Source organism: Lepidochelys olivacea, assembly GCF_965140295.1.
Source record: "Lepidochelys olivacea isolate rLepOli2 genome assembly, chromosome: 1".
Taxonomy (NCBI): domain Eukaryota; kingdom Metazoa; phylum Chordata; order Testudines; family Cheloniidae; genus Lepidochelys; species Lepidochelys olivacea.
The window spans coordinates 6,193,322-6,213,489 of NC_140411.1; the positions used below are offsets into that span (position 1 = coordinate 6,193,322).

The following is a 20,168-nucleotide window of genomic DNA, read 5'->3' on the forward strand; positions in this document are numbered from 1 at the left end:
AAAAAGTTCTCCTTTTAAGAACCTGATTGATTTTCAGGGTCCTAAAACGCCAGGGGTTTGCTCTGTGCTCACTTTGTAACGAATTGGCTAGTATATTTTTCTCAAGCCTCCCCAGGAAAGGGGTGAAGGGGTTTCCGGGGAATATTTTGGGGAAACAAGGGCTCAAAGTGGCCCTTTTTTCCTGGATTTTTGTCTAAATCACTTGGTGGTGGTAGCAATACCATCCAAGGACAAGGAAATGATTTGTGCCTTTGGGAAATTTTTCACCTATGCTGGTAGAAATACGCTTAGGGGGTGTTTCATGCGGGACCCCACATCTGTACCCCAGAGCTCAGGGTGGGGAGGGAACCCTGACAGCCGGTGACCCAGGTTTTGAGAGGGAACTGTGTAACTGGCTTCCTGGAGGGGAGCAGTCCCACAGCTTACTTCTCAGCGACAGAGGAAGGGGTGACGGAGGGTACCCCAATCCAGGTCCCAGTTTTTCAGGACGCTATTTCTGATACTTTTTTTTGAAAATATCTGTGTCTCTTTACATCTAGTTGCAGCTCCAATGCCTGTGATAACGGAAGAATTGAGACCAGGAAGTTGCCAGGTGGTAGTCTGTGAGAATACAAATGCCCCAACTGACAGAGAAGGGGGTGTCTTCCCCCATGCTAGTGAGTCGTGGGAAAGCTGCTGGGAAAAAGTTGTGTCTGATCAAAGGGTAAACACAGCCAGCCCAGGGAGCTCAGATCACCATCCTCTAGGGAAAGGTGGCAAAGAGCCAGCCAATGTGCAGGATCCCCCTGAAAAACTATCTTCCCAGACCCTGAGGCACCAAAATTCCAGAGACACAAATAAATTAATTAAATTACCTTATGGTAAGTCTAGTTCATAGTTAATAGCTGCAAACAGATTTAAATCTGATCATAGCATAGAAACCTGGTTTGCAGTGTCTGAATGGGGGAGCTGTTTGGACGCATCCTTCCCCCCAAAATACTTCCCAAAACCTTGCACCCCACTTCCTGGACAAGGTTTGGTAAAAAGCCTCACCAATTTGCCTAGGTGACTACAGACCCAGACCCTTGGATCTTAAGAACAATGAACAATCCTCCCAACACTTGCACCCCCCCTTTCCTGGGAAATGTTGGATAAAAAGCCTCACCAATTTGTATAGGTGACCACAGACCCAAACGCTTGGATCTGAGAACAATGACAAAATATTCAGTTTTCTTACAGGAAGACTTTTAATAAAAATAGAAGTAAATAGAAATAAAGAAATCACCTCTGTAAAATCAGGATGGTAGATACCTTACAGGGTAATTAGATTCAAAACATAGAGAACCCCTCTAGGCAAAACCTTAAGTTACAAAAAAGATACACAGACAGGAATAGTTATTCTATTCAGCACAATTCTTTTCTCAGCCATTTAAAGAAATCATAATCTAATACATACCTAGCTAGATTACTTACTAAAAGTTCTAAGACTCCATTCCTGGTCTATCCCTGGCAAAGACCCAGCATATAGACAGACTGAGACCCTTTGTTCCTCTCCCTCCTCCCAGCTTTTGAAAGTATCTTGTCTCCTCATTGGTCATTTTGGTCAGGTGCCAGCGAGGTTACCTTTAGCTTCTTAACCCTTTACAGGTGAGAGGAGTTTTCCCCTTCACTTTATATTTATGACACTGCCTCATGGCCTTGAAGGCTGGGTGCCAAGAGAGCGATAACACACCCTGCCTTTGAGCTCGTCGGTGGCTAACCCTCTTGGAGCAAACTAAGGGGGGAGGTGAGACATTCTCTATCACCGGGGAGCATCCTGTAACCGCCATAGTCCTCATTTTCATATAAACATGATTTTACATAGAAAACATGCCTTGTAAGGTATCAGGGAAAGGTTATGATCTGTTGAAATCATGCCTCTATCCATACATGTGTATCATTAATGAATATGGAGTTATGATTATGGTGTTGTATGGTGGTCACTAAAACATGCTGTAAATTGGGGAATAAGTCAGATATTAGCTCTCCAGAGGCAACAGCAAGGAAAGTGACCAATCCCCAGGCAGGGTGTCAAACAACCCATCAAGAGCCCTTGTCCAGCAAGGGAGCTCCAATGCAATGACTCACGTGCACGAAGCCCCACAGCGGGAATTGCTCAACCTTGCTTGGAGAGACTCAGCAATGCCCCCCAGACATGCCTGGACTTGTGCCCCACAAGCACATGGATTGAGGCTATTAAACAGACAGAGCGGACACATACTGGGCCCTTCTCCTGCCCCCACTGAGAAGAAGACAAGACTCCAACAGGGGAGATTGGCCCAGGTTTACACAGGAAACTTGTATATTAAGGACTGCAATATCCAGTGGGGTGAGAAATATCCTTAATCTAGATGTTGCCCAGTCTAATAGGATTGAGAGTTTAGACAGTGTGCTTACATTTCCTTTTCTTTTGGTAACCACTCTGACTTTTTGCCAATCACTGAATATCACTTAAATTCTATCTTTGTACTTAATACATTTGTTTGTAAGGCTGGCTACCAAAGCTAAGGACTGGGGTGACCAACCAGATCACCAGTCCAGATAACACCAGAGGGGAACATCACAGGGTTGCAAAGCAGCATGTAGGTGGACAGGTGGGCAGTGCTGTTGAAATTATTTTTTTCTTTGTGTTTGTTGGTCCAAGGCCAACTTTGGGACCTTTCGTGGTACAGAGTGTGTTTGGGGAGTTTCAGAGTCTCTTTCCCATGGCAAGCCACAGAACTACAATCTGGGTGTCACAAGTTTTACTCAGTTTTGTTTCCATTTGTTGTTGTTCTGTAACTTCAGGCATTTCACTGGTAGAAATAACATTTGATATTTTGTAACAATGTACCCCATATTGTTCATTGTGATATGATGATATGATTATAGCATAATTATGATACAGTTTATGCAAGATGGGTCATGTAAGATGTTATTGGAAAAGTTATGACTTTCTGAATATGGTTATCCTATTTGTATGTATTGATGATTTTGGTCAAAAGTACTGAATTTTGATGACTTCCCTGTATTTCAAATGTAGTTACAAGTGAGTAACGCCCACTAGGGAACTTGATGTCAGTCTAGATAGATGGTTGGGAAGGGCCTATTCAGGGCAATGAGACTTTGGGGGAAACAATAGGCCTTTAGAGAAACTTATCTCCCACCTGGTGAGCCTCCCTGAGAATGCTTCAGACAGACTATACGTAGTGGATGCTATGACTCTAAAAGGCAATGTGACCAGGCCACATAACTCTGGACTCCATTTTGGGGAGTCTGTAATCTTCCCACAAACGAGTCTGGAAACCAAGTTTTGAAACAAACGGTTCCCTCCGTATTCTAGATCTATGGAAAGTAGGGAGTGACATCGTCGGTAGTTCTTCACTCCTCACTCAAGAAGACTCCGAGAATGTTCATAACTATAACATATTTACCATATTATTTTTTACAAATAAGAACCCCCTTGCTGTGCTTTTCTCCCTTTACAGGCACCTTGAGCATTTCTGAGTCATATCGATGCATCAACTGCTTCATGGCACCTTTCAACTTCACCCACTCTGACGCTTCAACTTTCATCCTAATGGGCATCCCTGGCCTGGAGGCTGCCCACATCTGGATTTCCATCCCTTTCTTTACATTCTACATTGTCAGCCTGTTGGGAAATGTCACGCTTCTGTCTGTTGTAGGTAAGGAACAGACTCTGCAGAAGCCGATGTACCTCCTGCTCTGCATGCTGGCACTTACAGACATTGCCACACCTACCTTTGTTGTGCCAAAGGCACTGGGCATATTTTGGTTCAATTTGAAAGGCATTACTGTGGCTGGCTGCCTCACCCAGATGTTCTTCCTCCACACGATTTCTGTGATGCACTCATCCACCCTCGTGACAATGGCCTTCGATCGCTACGTTGCCATATGTAACCCTCTGAGATATGCCACCATCCTCAGCAATGCACAAATAGCTAAGCTAGGGCTTGTAGGTTTCATAAGAGCTGTTCTCTTCATTCTGCCCCTGCCCCTGCTCCTGAGTCAGCAGACATTCTGTGCCAACCGCATTATCCCCCACACACAATGCGAGCACATAGCTATGGTGAAGATGGTGTGTGGGGACATTAGAGTCAACAGGATATATGGTTTTGTGCTAACGTTTGTAATCAATGGGTTTGACCTGACGTTCATTGCCCTGTCGTATGGTCTGATCATCAGGGCCGTCCTCAGAATCTCCTCTCATAAAGCCCACCAGAAAGCCCTTAACACTTGCACAGCCCACATCTGTGTGATGCTGACATATTATACCCCTACCTTCTTCTCCATTCTTACACACCACTTTGGGCAAGGCATTGCACCCTATGTTCATATCATCTTAGCTGACCTCTATCTCCTCATCCCTCCCATGCTCAACCCTATCATTTATGGGGTCAAAACGAAAGAGCTTCGTGACAAAGTAGTCAAATACACCTGCAGAAGTTCTGCAGACACAAAGTTCACGCAAAGTTCTGCAGACACAAGAGACGATATCTCCTCAGGCCTGCAGTGTCCATCAGGGAACTGTCAAATTGTCAGAGAGTATGTGAACCAGCACTAAGTGGGATGCAGTTTGGGAGGAAGACCAGAAGTTCTGTGAGCGCCATGGTTCCCAGTTACCCCTGGCATAGAGGAAGAGTATGCTCACAAACAATCTGTAAAAAAAGTCAGCCTTCCTTGACTGTGCAGTTCTTACGAGTTGTACTCCTAGCAGAAGGAAAATCCTTTCAGCAGAAAAGGGTTAAGAAGCTAAGGTAACCTCGCTGGCACCTGACCCAAAATGACCAATGAGGGACAAGGTACTTTCAAATCTGGAGGGGGGGAAAGCCTTTGTCTGTCTGTGTAATACCGTTGCTGGGAACAGATCAAGGATGCAAGCCCTTCAACTCCTGTACAGTTAGTAAGAAATCTAGCTAGAAAATGCTTTAGGTTTTCTTTGTTTTGGCTTGGAAATTCACTGTCCTGGAGGACATGTGTATTCCTGTTTTTTGTATCTTTTTGTAACTTAAGGTTTTGCCTAGAGGGATTCTCTATGTTTTGAATCGGACTGCCTGAATCGGTCCATGGGCCTGCATTCACCACAACCCTCCACAGCATCCAGAATGCGTTCACCCGGGGAGGGATATCCTGGCCCACAACACAATTTTTTTCAGGAAGAGGGGCAGACCAGCTGAATAGTCATGACTAAGGTTTTTTGTCACAGATAGTTTTAGTAAAAGTCACCAACAGGTCACGAGGGTCTGCGGGGGAGACTGAAATGGGGAAGATTAAAGCCTCATCAGGAGTATGAGAGCCTGAGCCGCACTTCAGGACGGGTGAGGGTCCAGCACTTACTGCCACTGCAGATAACAGCTCTGTGGCCCCCACTGCAGCCCCAGCACCTCAGAGGTCCCGAGCCCCTGCTGCAGCCCATGTGAGAGAGCTCCACGGCTCCCACTGCCAGTGGCAGCTCCGAGATCTGGGTCCCCACACGGCCAAGAGCCACTTGGAGGGCCACATACCCCCACCGCCAGAGGTGGCTGAAAGCTGCTGGTTCCTTGGCCACACATGGCAACTGAGAGCTCAGGAGCCTCCACCCGCTGCCCCAGGGCTGAAGTGGTAAATGTCACAGAGGTCTCCGAAAGTCACAGAATCTGTGACTTCTATGACTTAATCTTATCCTTAGCCATGTCTATGAACAACTCTCCGTGGTGAATGGAGAAGTGGTGGAACCCGAGTGACTGAGACAGTGACAATACTTTGTGCAGGAGGCAAAACAATCACTGACTTGCCCCAGACAGTAGAATTGTTCATCCCTGGACTCAGAGTGTCATACGGAATTGTTAAGACCTGCAATGTTGTTGCCTCTGTGACACTGTTCAGTGCTTCTCTCCTTGGAGCTCCAAAATTATCAGTGTTGGCAGGTAAGGCAACCTACTAATTCAGTAGACCTTGATGTTATTCAGAAAGAAAGACCGCAGGCATGGTTCGATGACAAAGGCATCCGGAGAGGTTTATTTCCCCCTAGGCAGAATCCCATCACCCTGAGTATGAGCAAAACGAGTGAATTATCTTATGAAAGTCCTTTTCTGGGTGGTAATACCCCAATAAATCCTTAGAGATCAAGGACTACTGAGGGTAAAGACATTAAGAATGTTGATCTACCATCTCCAAACCGATGGGTTGGTAGAGTGATTTCAAGGAACTGTTCTGGAGACATTATTGAATTCTGTAGCCTCAGATTCCGAACATTACGATCAACTCCTCCTCAACCTCCTTTAACCAATCAGGGAGGTGCCTCAAGGCTTCAAGTTTTCGCCCTTTGAACTGCTGTCTTGGAAGTCCTCAGGTAATGAACATAGACCAATAAATTCTTCAATTAAGAAATTGCCTCGAGACTTTGTGAGTGTTTGCTCGAAAAATTTTGCTAAATGCACAGCAGGTACAAGAGAAGGCCGATAATAAAGGGGTCTAGCTGTGAGTGTTCCGACTGGGTGATTGTGTGTTATGGTTACAACCAAGCTTGCTCTTTAGATGGTTGGTTCATTGGCAGGGACTCTTTGATGTAGTGAGGCATGTGGGCCCCATCAACTACAAGGAGCACCACCCAGAGAAGAAAAAGAAGACTAGGATAAGAAGATAAAAACAGCCATGCTGGTCAGACCAATGGTCCATCTAGTCCAGTATCCTGTCTTCTGACAGTGACCAATACCAATCTTCATACTGAAAGAACAGAACAGGCTGTTCTTGAGGGATCCATCTCCTGTTCTCCAGTCCAAGCATAGGCAATCAGATGCCAGGGATTCCCAGATCATGGGGTTGAATCCCTGAATATCTTAGCCTGCAGCCTATTAATTTCCTTCAGTCATCCCTGGTTCTTCTGTAATGTGAAGGAGTAAACAAGACTTCCACAATTAAATTACCCCTAATGAAAAAAACACAGTAAAAGAACTAAACAAGAGCTTAAGAACCATGTCAAACAAACAGTGAAATATGAAAAGGCATCTTTTAAAAAGTGGAAGTCAAATCCTAGTGAGGTATATAGAAAGGACCATAAACACTGCCAAATTAAGTGTAAAAATGTAATAAGAAAAGCCAAAAAGGAGTTGAAGAACAGCTAGCCAAAAACTTAAAAGTTAAGAACAAAATGTTTTTAAGTACATCAGAAGCAGGAAGCCTCTTAAACAACCAGTGGGACCCCTGGACAACTGAGATACAAAAGGAGCATTTAAAGATGATAAAGTCATTATGGAGAAACTAAATGAATTCTTTCCTTCAGTCTTCATGGGTGAGGACGTTAGAGAGATTCCCAAAACTGAGCCATCTTCATAACATCAGCTAACAGGATGTTAGGAATCATTAAAAAAGGGAGAAAGAATAAGACAGAGAATATTTTATTGCCTTATATAAATCCATGGTGTGCCCACATCTTCAATACTGCATACAGATGTGCTCTCCTCAACTCAGAAAGGATATACTGGCATTAGAAAAGGTTCAGAGAAGGGTAACTAAAATGATTAGGGGTTTGGAACAGCTCCCATATGAGAAGAGATTAAAGAGGCTAGGACTTTTCAGGTTGGAAAAGAGGAGAAGTTTAGACTTGAAATTGGACGAAGGTTTCTAACCATCAAAGAAGTGAAGTTCCGAAATAGCCTTCCAAGGGAAGCAGTGGGGGCAAAAGACCTACCTGGCTTCAAGATTAAGCTCGATAAGTTTATGGAGGAGATGGTATGTTGCAATAACATGATTTTGGCAATTAATTGATCTTTGGTAAATAGGCCCAATGGCCTGTGATGGGATGTTAGATGGGGTGGGATCTGAGTTACTACAGAGAATTCTTCCCTGGGTATCTGGTTGGTGAATCTTGCCCACATGCTCTGGGTTCAGCTGATCACCATATTTGGGGTCGGGAAGGAATTTTCCTCCAGGGCAGATTGGAAGAGGCCCTGGGGGTTTTTCGCCTTCCTCTGTAGCATGGGGCACGGGTCACTTGCTGGAGGATTCTCTGCACTTGAAGTCTTTAATCCATGATTTGAGGACTTCAATAGCTCAGACATAGATGAGAGGTCTATTGCAGGAGTGGGTGGGTGAGATTCTGTGGCCTGCATTGTGGAGGAGCTCAAACTAGACGATAATAATGGTCCCTTCAGACCCTAATATCAATGAATCTATGAGACTAAGGGGGGATATGATAGAGGTATATAAAATCATGAGTGGTGTGGAGACAATGAATAAGGAAAAGTTATTTACTTGTTCCCATAATATAAAAACTGGGGTCCACCAAATGAAATTAATGGTCAACAGGTTTAAAACCAAGAAAAGGAAGTTCTTCTTCACTCAGCACACAGTCAACCTGTGGAACTCCTTGTCGGAGGAGGTTGTGAAGGCTAGGACTATAACAGGGTTTAAAAGAGAACTGGATAAATTCATGGAGGTTAAGTCCACTCATGGCTATTAGCCAGGATGGGTAAGGAATGGTGTCCCTAGTCTTTGATTGTCAGACTGGAGATGGATGGCAGAACAGAGATCATTACCTGTTAGGTTCACACACTCCGTTGCACCTGGCATTGGCCACTGTCAGTAGACAGGATACTGGGCTGGATGGACCTTTGGTCTGACCCAGTACGGCCATTCTTATGTTCTATGTTCTCCCCAAAGTTAGACATTTTGGCTTTTATCAATTCTTGAAAGATTTCACCAATTACACATCTGCTTATACGTCACTATAAATCCAACCTATCATTTTTTAACAGTTCCCTAATGTAAGTGGGGAACTATTGTTGGGACCTTTCCTGGCTTTTGCGTCACCCCAAGGGAACTGGGAGTGAAAGTGTCCAAGTCCCTACACCCACTCCCTTTTCCCAGGGGCCTGCCTGACCTCAAGGACTCCCCTTCCACTCTCCTGTTTGGAAGAGTCCTCGTAATGGCGATATGGCTGAGTCAAAGATTCCTGGAAGGCTGAACCCTCAGTCTCATCGTGGTCACTTAGGACAGGGGCTAGGGTGTCCCCACTCTGGGGTACTCTCTTCACACCGGACACTTCTTTGACCCACTGATCACTGCATTAACTTCAAACCAACTAGAATGTGTTAAACAGCGACTGAAAGAAAATTGGAGAGGAGTACTTGTGGCACCTTAGAGATTAAGCAGTTTATTTGAGCATAAGCTTTTGTGAGCTACAGCTCACTTCATCGGATGCATTTAGTGGAAAATACAGTGAGGAAATTTATATACACACAGAACATGAAGGAAAAAAAAAACCTGTAAGCAGAGTGATCATTTAAGATGAGCTATTACCAGCAGGAGAGAAGGGTGGGGATTGCGGGGGAGGGGGGTGAAAACTTTCCAGCAGTTAACAAGAACATCTGAGGAACAGTGGACGGGGGTGGGGGAAATAAACATGGGGAAATAGTTTTAATTTGTGTAATGACCCATCCATTCTGAGTCTCTATTCAAGCCTAAGTTAACTGTATCCAGTTTGCAAATTAATTCCAATTCAGCAGTCTCTCGTTGGAGTCTGTTTTTGAAGGGTTTTTTTGTTGTTGTTGTAATATAGCAACTTTCATGTCTGTAATCGCATGACCAGAGAGATTGAAGTGTTCTCTGATTGGTTTATGATTGTTATAATTCTTGACATCTGATTTGTGTCCATTTATTCTTTTAGAGACTGTCCAGTTTGGCCAATGTACATGGCAGAGGGGCATTGCTGGCACATGATGGCATAGGTCACATTGGTGGATGTGCAGGTGAACGAGCCTCTGATAGTGTGGACATCTACTCATCTACCAATGTGATATGCCTGCACAGTCTCTACGTAAAAGAATAAATGGACACAAATCCCCCTCCCCGTCCGCCCTGCTGTCCTGCTGGTAATAGCTCATCTTAACTGATCACTCTCCTTACAGGTTTGTTTGTTTTTTTTTCTTCATGTTCTGTGTGTATATAAATTTCCTCACTGTATTTTCCACTAAATGCATCCGATGAAGTGAGCTGTAGCTCACGAAAGCTTATGCTCAAATAAATTGGTTAGTCTCTAAGGAGCCACAAATCCTCCTCTTCTTTTTGCGAGTACAGACTAACAGGGCTGCTACTCTGAAACCGGAAAGAAAATTAAGGATAAATGGGAAAGTTCAAGGAAACAAGGAACCCCGTCCTGACAAACAGCCATGTCTGGGACCTAAGAACTGTTCTCTTTGTGTTCCTCACACATCCCAGGCCCCCTGCCAGCCTCTAGTTGTGCTGTGGTGATACTGCCAAGTCAGACACTGGCTTTTGCAGTGGCCACACACCCTCAGGCTCTAGGTGGCAGGACCCTTCTCCCCAGCAATTGGCCCTACATCAGATTGACGTCCTCTCTCCTGAGTCCAGTCTTCAAGGCCCTCCGGTCTGGTGACATCTCCCTGTGCTAGGCCCTCTGTCCATGGCCCCAACTTGCTCTCCTGAGCTGCTCATTGTGATCGGCTACCTTGTTACTAGTTGCCGGCATCCACTGTCCTGGCTCTGTCCCTGCAGCTCCCTACTCTAGCTCAGCCGTGGCTCCCTGTTGGTGCAGCAGGTTTGTGCGGATCCAGCTCCCGGTTCTGGTCTGCTCCAGCTGCAGCTCCCCAGCTCTGCTTCAGCACTGCTGCCTTCAACTCTTCTGGCTTGTTGTGTGTTTGGTTGTCATGCTAATAGCACCTTGTTGTTGCTATGGCAACTGAGTTAACTTATTAGGGGATAGCCCAGCCAGTTTGGGCTGGCTTGCTTAGTTCAGTGTGTGGAAAATAAATGGCTGCTTTCATGGCTCACCGCTCTCTGCGTCTCAAGTGATTCCTTCCTAAAGTGCTGCCCCCACGGATACAACAAAGTGGCGACGAGAATGGGATCCCTGTGCTGCCCCAGCCACAGAAGGAAGTAGAAGTCAAGGCAAGCAAACAAACAAACAAAAAAAACCTACCAAAATCTTTCAGTTGGCACTGACTGTGAAACATGCAACTAAAACCATGGCTACACTTAAAGGGCCACTGGAACCTTTGGAGGAGAATGTAGTGCAGTGGCATGTGTATACTGAGCGTTTTGATCTTTTTGTTCTTGCAAATGACATTACAGCAGAGAAGAAGGTGCCAATATTCTTAAGTTTTGTGGGAGCTAAAACCTACTCCCTGCTACGCAGCTTATTACACCCTGTTAAGCCTGAGACCAAATCTTACAGTGACATTGCAGAAATCCTGGGGTCCCATTTTTCCTCCAAACCACTGGTAAGTCCTGAAGGATAGAGGTTCCACAAAAGAGGCCAAAAAGAAGAGGAAACAGTTGTACAATTTGTAGCAACTTTAAAAAGGCTAGCAAAACACCGTGAATTTAAGGAGCTGTTAAATGATGCCCTGCGTGACAGGTTACTGTGTGGTTTGCAGAGTGAAACTACACGGAAGAGCCTATTGACAGAGGCTAGCTTCCCTTACCGAAGGCTGTGGATATTGCCGTCTCCATGGAACTGGCTACAAAGGAGGTGCAATCCATTGGTGCATCCTCTAGGGTGCATAAAATGTCACAAGAACCTTCCCACAAAACTGTAGAGAGTGAGGAATGTTGCCACTGTGGTGAGCCGGGTCACAAGGCATCACAATGATGGTGTAAGGACCTGGTGTGTCAAAACTGTGGCAAAAAGGGACACATTGAGTGTGCCTGTAAACAAAAGAAAAAGAGGCCTGTGCTCTGGCCGACCTAAAAGGGGAACCCGTATACCCTAGAGCAGATCCAGGATGACCAAGGTGACACCTCATCGCAAGAAGAAGAGCCACTCCACGTTTTGTCTTTGGCAGTGGGCTCACATGAATACTGGGTAACCCCGTTGTTAGATGGCAAACCTATACGCAAGGAACTGGACACCGCGGCAGCCCTCTCACTGGTCTCTGAGGCTGTGTATAAAGAAAAGCTACAGCATCTTCCGTTTAAGGCAACAAAAGCTGTTCTGAAGACGTATACGGGAGAAGCTGTGCCCATGTTGGGCAGTATTGATGTTAAGGTGGAACTCAAAGGACAGGCTGCTAAATTGCCACTGTTTGTGGTGAGAGGTAGTTACCCAGCCTGAATGGGTAGGTCCTGGCTTGGGAAGATTCAGCTGAACAGGGCAGAAGTGCACCAAAGGACTAAAGAAGAAACCGGTCTGACCGCTATACTAAGGAAACATGCTGCTGTTTTTGGAGAGGATCTGGGAAGTATGAAGGGAATCACTGTCACACTGAACATGAAACCTGACAGTCAACCAAAATATCTGAGAGCCTGAACTGTGCCATATGCCATCAGGCCGAAAGTTGAAGCGGATTTGGAGTGCCTGGTCACCAATGGAGTCCTAATACCAGTTACCCATACTCCATGGGCCACTCCTATCATTCCAATCATGAAGAAAGATGGCTCCCTCCGGATTTGTGGTGATTATAAGGTCATTGTCAACACAGTGTTGTGTGCAGAGCAATACCCGTTTCCCCGCATCGATGACCTCTTCGCGGGCCTGGCCGTGTGACAAAACTTCAGTAAGATTGATCTGAGTCAAGTGTGTTTACAGATGCATATCGATGAAAGGTCCCAAGAGCTGTTGACTGTTGTGACTCATAAGGGGCTTTATCGATACTGTCGCCTACCCTTAACGTCTGTTCCCACCCTGTTCCACAGGGCTTTGGACCAGATCTTGTGTGGCTTGCCAGGAGTTCAGTGCTATCTGGATGACATCCTGGTCACTGGAAGGAATGAAAAGGATCACTTAAAGAATTTAGAGGCTACCCTACAAAGACTGGAAGAGTATGGCCTACAAGTCCACAAAGACAAGTGTGAATTCTTCCAGCCCTCTGCTGAATATTTGGGACACATCATTGACGCTGAGGGTCTTCATAAGGCCCCTGCAAAAGTTAAGGCTATTGTGGAGGTTCCCCCACCTCAAAATGTTAGCCAGCTGCGCTGGTTTCTAGGACTATTGAACTATTTTGGAAAGTTCATCTCACAGTTAGCCACACTGCTAAAACCACTTCGTAAATTCCTTGGGCAGAACGAGACCTGGAAGTGGACTGAAGCCTGAAATGTTGCATTTAACAAAGCTAAAAGTGCATTGCTAAATTCTGAAGTTCTAACACACTTTGATCTATCCTTATCCCTACAATTGGCCTGTGATGCCTCCCCTTATGGAGTGGTTGCAGTCGTGTCAAACATTATGCCTTCGGGAGAAGAGAGACCTGTTGCCTTTGCTTCACGCACTCTAAGCAAAGGAGAAACTAACTATGCCCAAATTGAACGTGAGCCATTGGGAATCATTTTTGGAATTCAGAAGTTTCATCAGTACCTGTTTTTGTGGAACTTTACTCTTCTTGCTGACCATCGCCCTCTGACGTCAATTTTTGGACCCTATCTAGGCATTCCCCCATTAGCTGCTAGTTGTATGCAACATTGGGCATTGTTACTTTCAGCGCACACATATGAAACCAAATATCAGAAATCCACTCTGCTCGGCAATGTGGATGGTCTCTCAAGGTTACCTTTGCCAGTCAAACATCAAGATACTGCCCAAAAGGAAGTCTTCTACTTTGAACACGTAGAGAATACACCCATCACTGCTACTCAGATAAAGAAGGCAACTCGCATTGACCCAGTATTGTCCCAAGTTATGGACCTCGTGATGCATGGAAAATCTCAACGAAAGCTCTCCGGTCTCATCGGACCTTGTTACCTACATGTCCTGGGGGACGGAGTTATCGATCCAATCTGGTTGTTTATTGTGGGGGAGACGTGTCATTATCCCACCACCACTGAGATCACAGATGTTAGAACAGCTACATTCTGGTCACTGTGGAATAGTGCGCATGAAGGAAATTGCACGAAGCTATTTCTGGTGGCCTGGATTGGACAGTGCTATTGAAGAGAAAGCAAGAGCTTGTATGTCATGTCAGGGTGTCAGGAATGCACCCCAGTGGGTACCCCTACACCCAGGGACTGGCCTGAAAACCCATGTCAATGTATTCATGTTGACTTTGCTGGCCCCCTTGAAGGAAGCATGTCCTTAGTGGTGGTAGATGCCCATTCTAAATGGCCAGAAGTCTCCAGAATGCAGTCCACTACTGCAGAGAGTACTATCCAAAAACTACGGGGACTCTTTAGTCGTTTTGTTCTGCCAGAACAACTTGCGAGTGACAACAGACCACAGTTCATCTCTCAGGAGTTTCAAAAGTTTATGAAGGCAAATGGGATACACCACATCACTACAGCACCATATCATCCATCGACCAATGGATTAGCTGAAAGATTTGTGCAGACAATGAAACAAGCTTTGAAATCAGCAAGGAGACAACACTCCAATGGCTGGATCTTTAGCTAGGGTGAACCCAGGGTTATGGGGCAAAATAATCCCTGGGGTTTAGCCGGGAATGGAGGCAGTCTACCTTTCTTCTCTAGTTTAGTGTTTGTTTTATTTAGGAAATGTTCTTATAAAGGGGGGAGGAATATGTTGTGTATTTGGTTGTCATGGTAATAGCAGCTTGTTGTTGCTATGGCAACTGAGTTAGATTATTAGGGGGTAGCCCAGCCAGTTTGGGCTGGTTTGGTTAGTTCAGGGTGTGGAAAACAAATGGCTGCTTTCATGGCTCACAGCTCTCTGTGTCTCAAGTGATTTCTTCCTCAACTGCTGCTCCCAAGGATACAACATGGCTGAGTGCTGCATCTGTGGCCTCAGCCCAGTTCTGCCTTCAGGGATCCTTCTCTGGACCTTTCTTTTTATGGCTGCTGTTGCTCTGCCTCCAGCTCAGCTTGAGCTACTGCATCAGGTTTGCTGCATTTTACTGCTTTAATAGCCCCAAATAACTTAAAAACTAACCTAAAAGTAGCGCAATCTCTTTCTTGAAACAAAGGGTTTTTTTTATAATAAATGCAATGGTCTATACATCAAGTAACAAATGAAACGTTTTGTTAGATACCTTCCATAGATCTGATTTAGAAAAGAAAAGAAGCTAAAACCCCAGAAGGAGTTTTTCCACATAACCTACAAATCTATGAGATGACAATCAAATTGAAAATCAAACCCCCACTATTTGTATTGAATCCTGATTGATGGGTGGCTGGTGTTTTAAAGAAAAAATAGCAAATTATGTTGTTAAAAATTGCCTTGCCCAAGGGAGCCCAAAACTTATGTTGCGTAAAAACAACAATAACATTATTATATTATTTATTTCTAAATACATTCAATGATGCTAGCCAATGTGCATATTCTGAGTTGCATTATATTGTTACTGTTAGTCCCTAAAAGGCAACATTTCCTCCTCGGTGTCTTCACTGGAAGTAGGATGCTTCTGCTTCTGGTCATACATATCAGCAGTAAGCAGTGCAATCATTCTTTCATTGGTGCAGACTCTTCATAACAGATTTTGTATCATTGTATAGATGCAAAAATGAGACATCAGCCAATCTAGGTTGTGAAAGACTCAGGAAGGCAAGCGATTCAATCACCTGGACATATAGTGACAATCTCTGTTTCATCTGTTTCACAAACTGCCCTCAAATTCAGAGTAATGTGGTCCAGTTCTCAGAAACACATCGTTTCAAAACTCTCACCAAGAAGCTCTACTAGAATGCCCTCAATTCCTGCAGCACCTTTCCTGTATTAACATTTTCCAACCGTAACATTGAGTTTATCCTCCAGGCTTCAAGAAGGACTGGACGTAGAAAAATCAGGTATATTTCAGCACTGTCCTTACTTTATTGTCTTTGGCTATCAGAAAGCATGGCTTCAGTTTGTCAAACTGAACAAGATACCGGTTCAAACAGGGTATAATGGAAAGCCACCTTGCTTCAGAAAACTACCGTATCTTCTGTTGGTTTGAAAGTCATGGAAAGAACAAGTGACAGGGTTTCTGGGGCTGAGGGCTGATAGATGACACTGAGAGAGATCAGCTGATGGTGAGAAAGTGGAAACTTAGCTGCAGCGAGATCAGTACTTGGTGATACAGTGATAAGAGGTTAGGTGTGAGGAGCTTCTCAGACTTGAACTTCCACAGTGCTGAGCTCAGCCAAAGGAGAACAGAGCACCCTTCATTAACAAGATATATACTTTCACCCTCTTGTCACGAAGGCTTAAAATCAGTGGCACCGGGTAATCATATTTTGCAAGTGTACTTACGCAATTTCTCACGAAGCTCGAAGGTTTTGGCCCCATAAATGATAGGATTGAACATGGAGAGAAGGAGGTAATATAGGCTGGTCAAGATGATGTGAACATGGAGAGCAATTCCCTGACCAAACTGGTATGTCACAGTGGAGAAGAGGAAGGAAGGGTAAGACATCTTCATCACACCGATATGGTCTGTGCAGGTGCTGAAAGATTTCTGGTGGGCTTTCTTGGAGGATACTCTGAGGACAGCCCTGATGAACAGACCATAGGAAAGGGCAATAAGTGTCAGGTCTAACATGATGATTACAATTGCTATTACCAAACCGTACATCCTGTTGACTGTAATGTCACCACACGACATCTTCACCACGGCCATGTGGTCACAGCACGTATGTGGGATAATGTGGTTGGCACAGAATGGCTGCCTGCTCAGGAGCAGGGGCATGGGAAGAAGGAAGAGAACAGCTCTTATCAAACCCACTAGCCCTAGCTTAGCTATTCATGCGTTGGTGATGGCAGTGGCATATCTCAGAGGGTTACATATGGCGACACAGCGATCAAAGGCCATTGTCATGAGGGTGGCTGAATGTGTCACAGAAGCCACGTGAATGAAGAACATCTGCGTGAGGCAGCCACCCACAGTAATACCTTTCAAATTGAACCAAAATATGCACATTGCATTTGGCATGACGGAAGTAGATGTGCCGATTTCTGTGAGTGCCAGCATGGAGAGCGGCAGGTACATCGGCTTGTGCAGAGTCTGCTCCTTGGCTATAACATAGAGAAGCGTGAAATTTCCCAGCAGGCCCATAAAGTAGAAAATAGAGAAAGGGACGGAAATCCAGACGTGAGCAGTTTCCAAGTCAGGGATGCCCATTAGAAAGAATGCTGAAGCGTCAAAGTGTGTGAGGTTGAAATCTGCCATGAGGTGGTTCATGTGTCAGTCAGGGTCAGAAATGATCAAGGTGCCTGTGAAGGACAGCCAGTGAGTGGTGGGAGAGGGGTGGGGGGTTTACACAATTTATAACAAACTGTAGAGCAAATATTTAATACTTATTACCAATCTAGAAAGGGGGTGTTGAGCAGTGATGTGGCAACATATGCAGGTGGCACAAGATTATTTAGGTCCTAGTCAAGTCTAGAGAAGTCCTCAGAGAGAGCTAACCAAGCCAGGTGAATGGGCAGCATAATGGAAGTTGAAAAAACTGGGATTGTTACCTTACAAAGAAGATCAATTAGAGGGGAGATGTGAAAATCTATAAAATACTTCCTGGTAGAGAGTAGATTGAGACTGTGTTCTCCATGTCTCCTAACACAAGATCAAGAGGACATGCAATTAAAGTGAAACATGGCAAATTCAAAACCAATAAAAAAAGAGTGCTCTCTTGACTCAATGCTTAATTAAACTGAGGAACTCATTGCAACAAGAGGTAGTTGAGGCCATGGGCTAAGTGAGACTTTGTGCTCAACAGAATGGGCAGGAAGGCCACAAGGCTATTGGTGTTTAGGGCAACAGGTCTGCGCCTCTGTTACCTCCTGTCATAAATATAAAGGGAAGAATAAGCACCTTTCTGCATACAGTGCTATAAAATCCCTCCTGGCCAGAGGCAAAATCCTTTCACCTGTAAAGGTATAAGAAGCTAAGGTAGCCTGGCTGGCACCTGATCCAAAATGACCAATGTAGGGACAAGATACTTTCAAATCTGGAGGGGGGGAAAAGGCTTGTCTGTCTGTGTGATACCTTTGCCGGGCACAGATCAAGGATGCAAGCCCTCGAACTCCTGTAAAGTTAGTAAGTAATCTAGCTAGAAAATGCATTAGGTTTTCTTTGTTTTGGCTTGTGAAATTTGCTGTGCTGGAGGAATTATATTCCTGTTTTTGTGTCTTTTTGTAACTTAAGGTTTTGCATAGAGGGATTCTCTATGTTTTGAATCTGACTGTCTGTGAGATTATTTTCCATTCTGATCTTGCAGAGTTGTTCTCTTATCTGTTTTTGTTCTTCTAATAAAGTTCTGTTTTTTAAGAATCTGATGGGTTTTTTTGGGTCTTAAAAATCAAGACTGGTTTGTGCTCATCTTGTTTATTCTCAAGCCTCCCAGGAAAGGGGGTGTAAGGGCTTGGGTGGATATTTTGGGGAAAGACGTCTCCAAGTGGGATCTTCCCTGATTCTTTGTTAAATTGCTTGGTATTGGCAGCGTACCAGGTTTTAATCTAAAATAAGCTTAGGGGGGCTTTCATGCTGGTCCCCACAACTGTACCTAAGAATTCAGAGTGGGGAGGGAAGCCTGACACCTTCCTTGTTTCTTTTGTTGAGACACTTTCTTGCAGGCACCCAGCTTTGTCTGAGGCATAAGTTACAGATGTTAACAGACAAATGTAAGAAGAAACATGTGTCAGCAACTCAGCTGCTAACCCTTCTCATGCCTGAATCTCAATGACGTTTGCAGATGACAAAAAATTGGGGGATTGTAAATAATAAAGAAGACAGGTCACTGATTCAGAGCAATCTGTAAGAAGAAATAATTAGCTAAACATGCATTTCCAGTGTGGCCTTGTGGCCGAAAGAGCGAATGTGGTCCTTGGATGGTAAAATCTGGAATCTCAAGGAGAGTTAGAGAAGTTATTTTACCTTTGTATTTGGCACTGGTGTGGCTGCATCTTGAATCCTCTGTCTAGTTGTGGTGTCCCCAGTTAAAACTGGATGTTTATCTACGGAAGAGTTTTCAGAGAGGGATCACAAGAATTAGTACAAATTAGAAAACATGCCTTGTTGTGATAGATTCAAAGATTTGAATCTGTTTAGTTTAATCAAGATGGTTAAGGGGTGACTTGATAACTGTCGGAAACGATATACACTGTGAACTAGTATTGAATAATAGGCTTTTCAGGCTAGCATACTGAAGTGTAACAGCAAAAAGAAAAGGAGGACTTGTGACACCTCAGAGACTAACAAATTCATTTGAGCATAAGCTTTTGCTATAAGCTTTTGCGATGAAGGGAGCTATAGCTCACAAAAGCTTATGCTCAAATAAGTTTGTTAGTCTCTAAGATGCCACAGTCCTCCTTTTCTTTTTGCGGAGACAGACTAACATGGCTGTTACTCTGAGAGGTGTAACACAATCCAATATCTGGAAATTGGAGTTAAAGAATTTCTGATTGGAAATAAAGTGTACATTTTAAATGGTGTGAGTTAATTAAGCATTAGAACAATTTTCTATTCATGAGTATGTTGAATTTAACCATAATTCTCAGGTGACAGCTCTGCCTTGGAAAATGTGCACTCTGTGTATATTTCATGAACCTGAGGGATCCCATAAGGCACTGCATGCAAAAAAGTTTTAGGTGAGAAAAATAATAACTTCGCCCTGTCATAAATATAAAGGGAAGGGTAAACACCTTTAAAATCCCTCCTGGACAGAGGAAAAATCCTCTCACCTGTAAAGGGTTAAGAAGCTAAAGATAACCTCGCTGGCACCTGACCAAAATGATCAATGAGGAGACAAGATACTTTCAAAAGCTGGCAGGAGGGAGAAAAACAAAGGGTCTGGGTCTGTCTGTATGCTGCTTTTGCCAGGGATAGAACAGGAATGGAATCTTAGAACTTTTAGAAAGTAATCTACCTCGGTATGTGTTAGATAATGATTTCTTTAAATGGATGAGAAAAGAGTTGTGCTGAATAGAATGACTATTCCTGTCTGTGTGTGGTTTTTTTTTAACTTAATGTTTTACCTAGAGGGATTCTCTATGTTTTGAATCTAATTACCCTGTAAGATTTCTACCATTCCGATTTTACAGAGGTGATTCCTTTACTTCTATAAAAAGTCTTCTTGTAAGAAAACTGAATGTTTTTTCATTGTTCTAAGATCCCAGGGATTGGGTCTGTGGTCACCTATTCAAATTGGTGAGGATTTTTACCAAACCTTCCCAGGAAGTGGGGTGCAAGGGTTGGGAGGATTTGGGGGGGAAAGACATGTCCAAACTATGTTTCCCAGTAAACCCAGATAAAGTTTGGTGGTGGCAGTGGAAATCCAAGGGTAAAATA

The 20,168-nt window shown here is 44.2% G+C and overlaps 1 protein-coding gene across 1 annotated transcript; it reads left to right on the forward strand.

Moving 5' to 3' along the window:
* Window positions 1-571: 571 nt before the first annotated feature.
* On the forward strand, window positions 572-4,582 carry LOC311512637 (olfactory receptor 52P1-like; the record flags this gene model as incomplete). The annotated part of the gene is made up of 2 exons (XM_084613978.1): window positions 572-688; window positions 3,486-4,582. Exon 2 carries the CDS (start codon window positions 3,530-3,532, stop codon window positions 4,580-4,582), a length of 1,053 nt encoding a protein of 350 aa, XP_084470104.1. The 5' UTR covers window positions 572-688; window positions 3,486-3,529.
* Window positions 4,583-20,168: the final 15,586 nt, after the last annotated feature.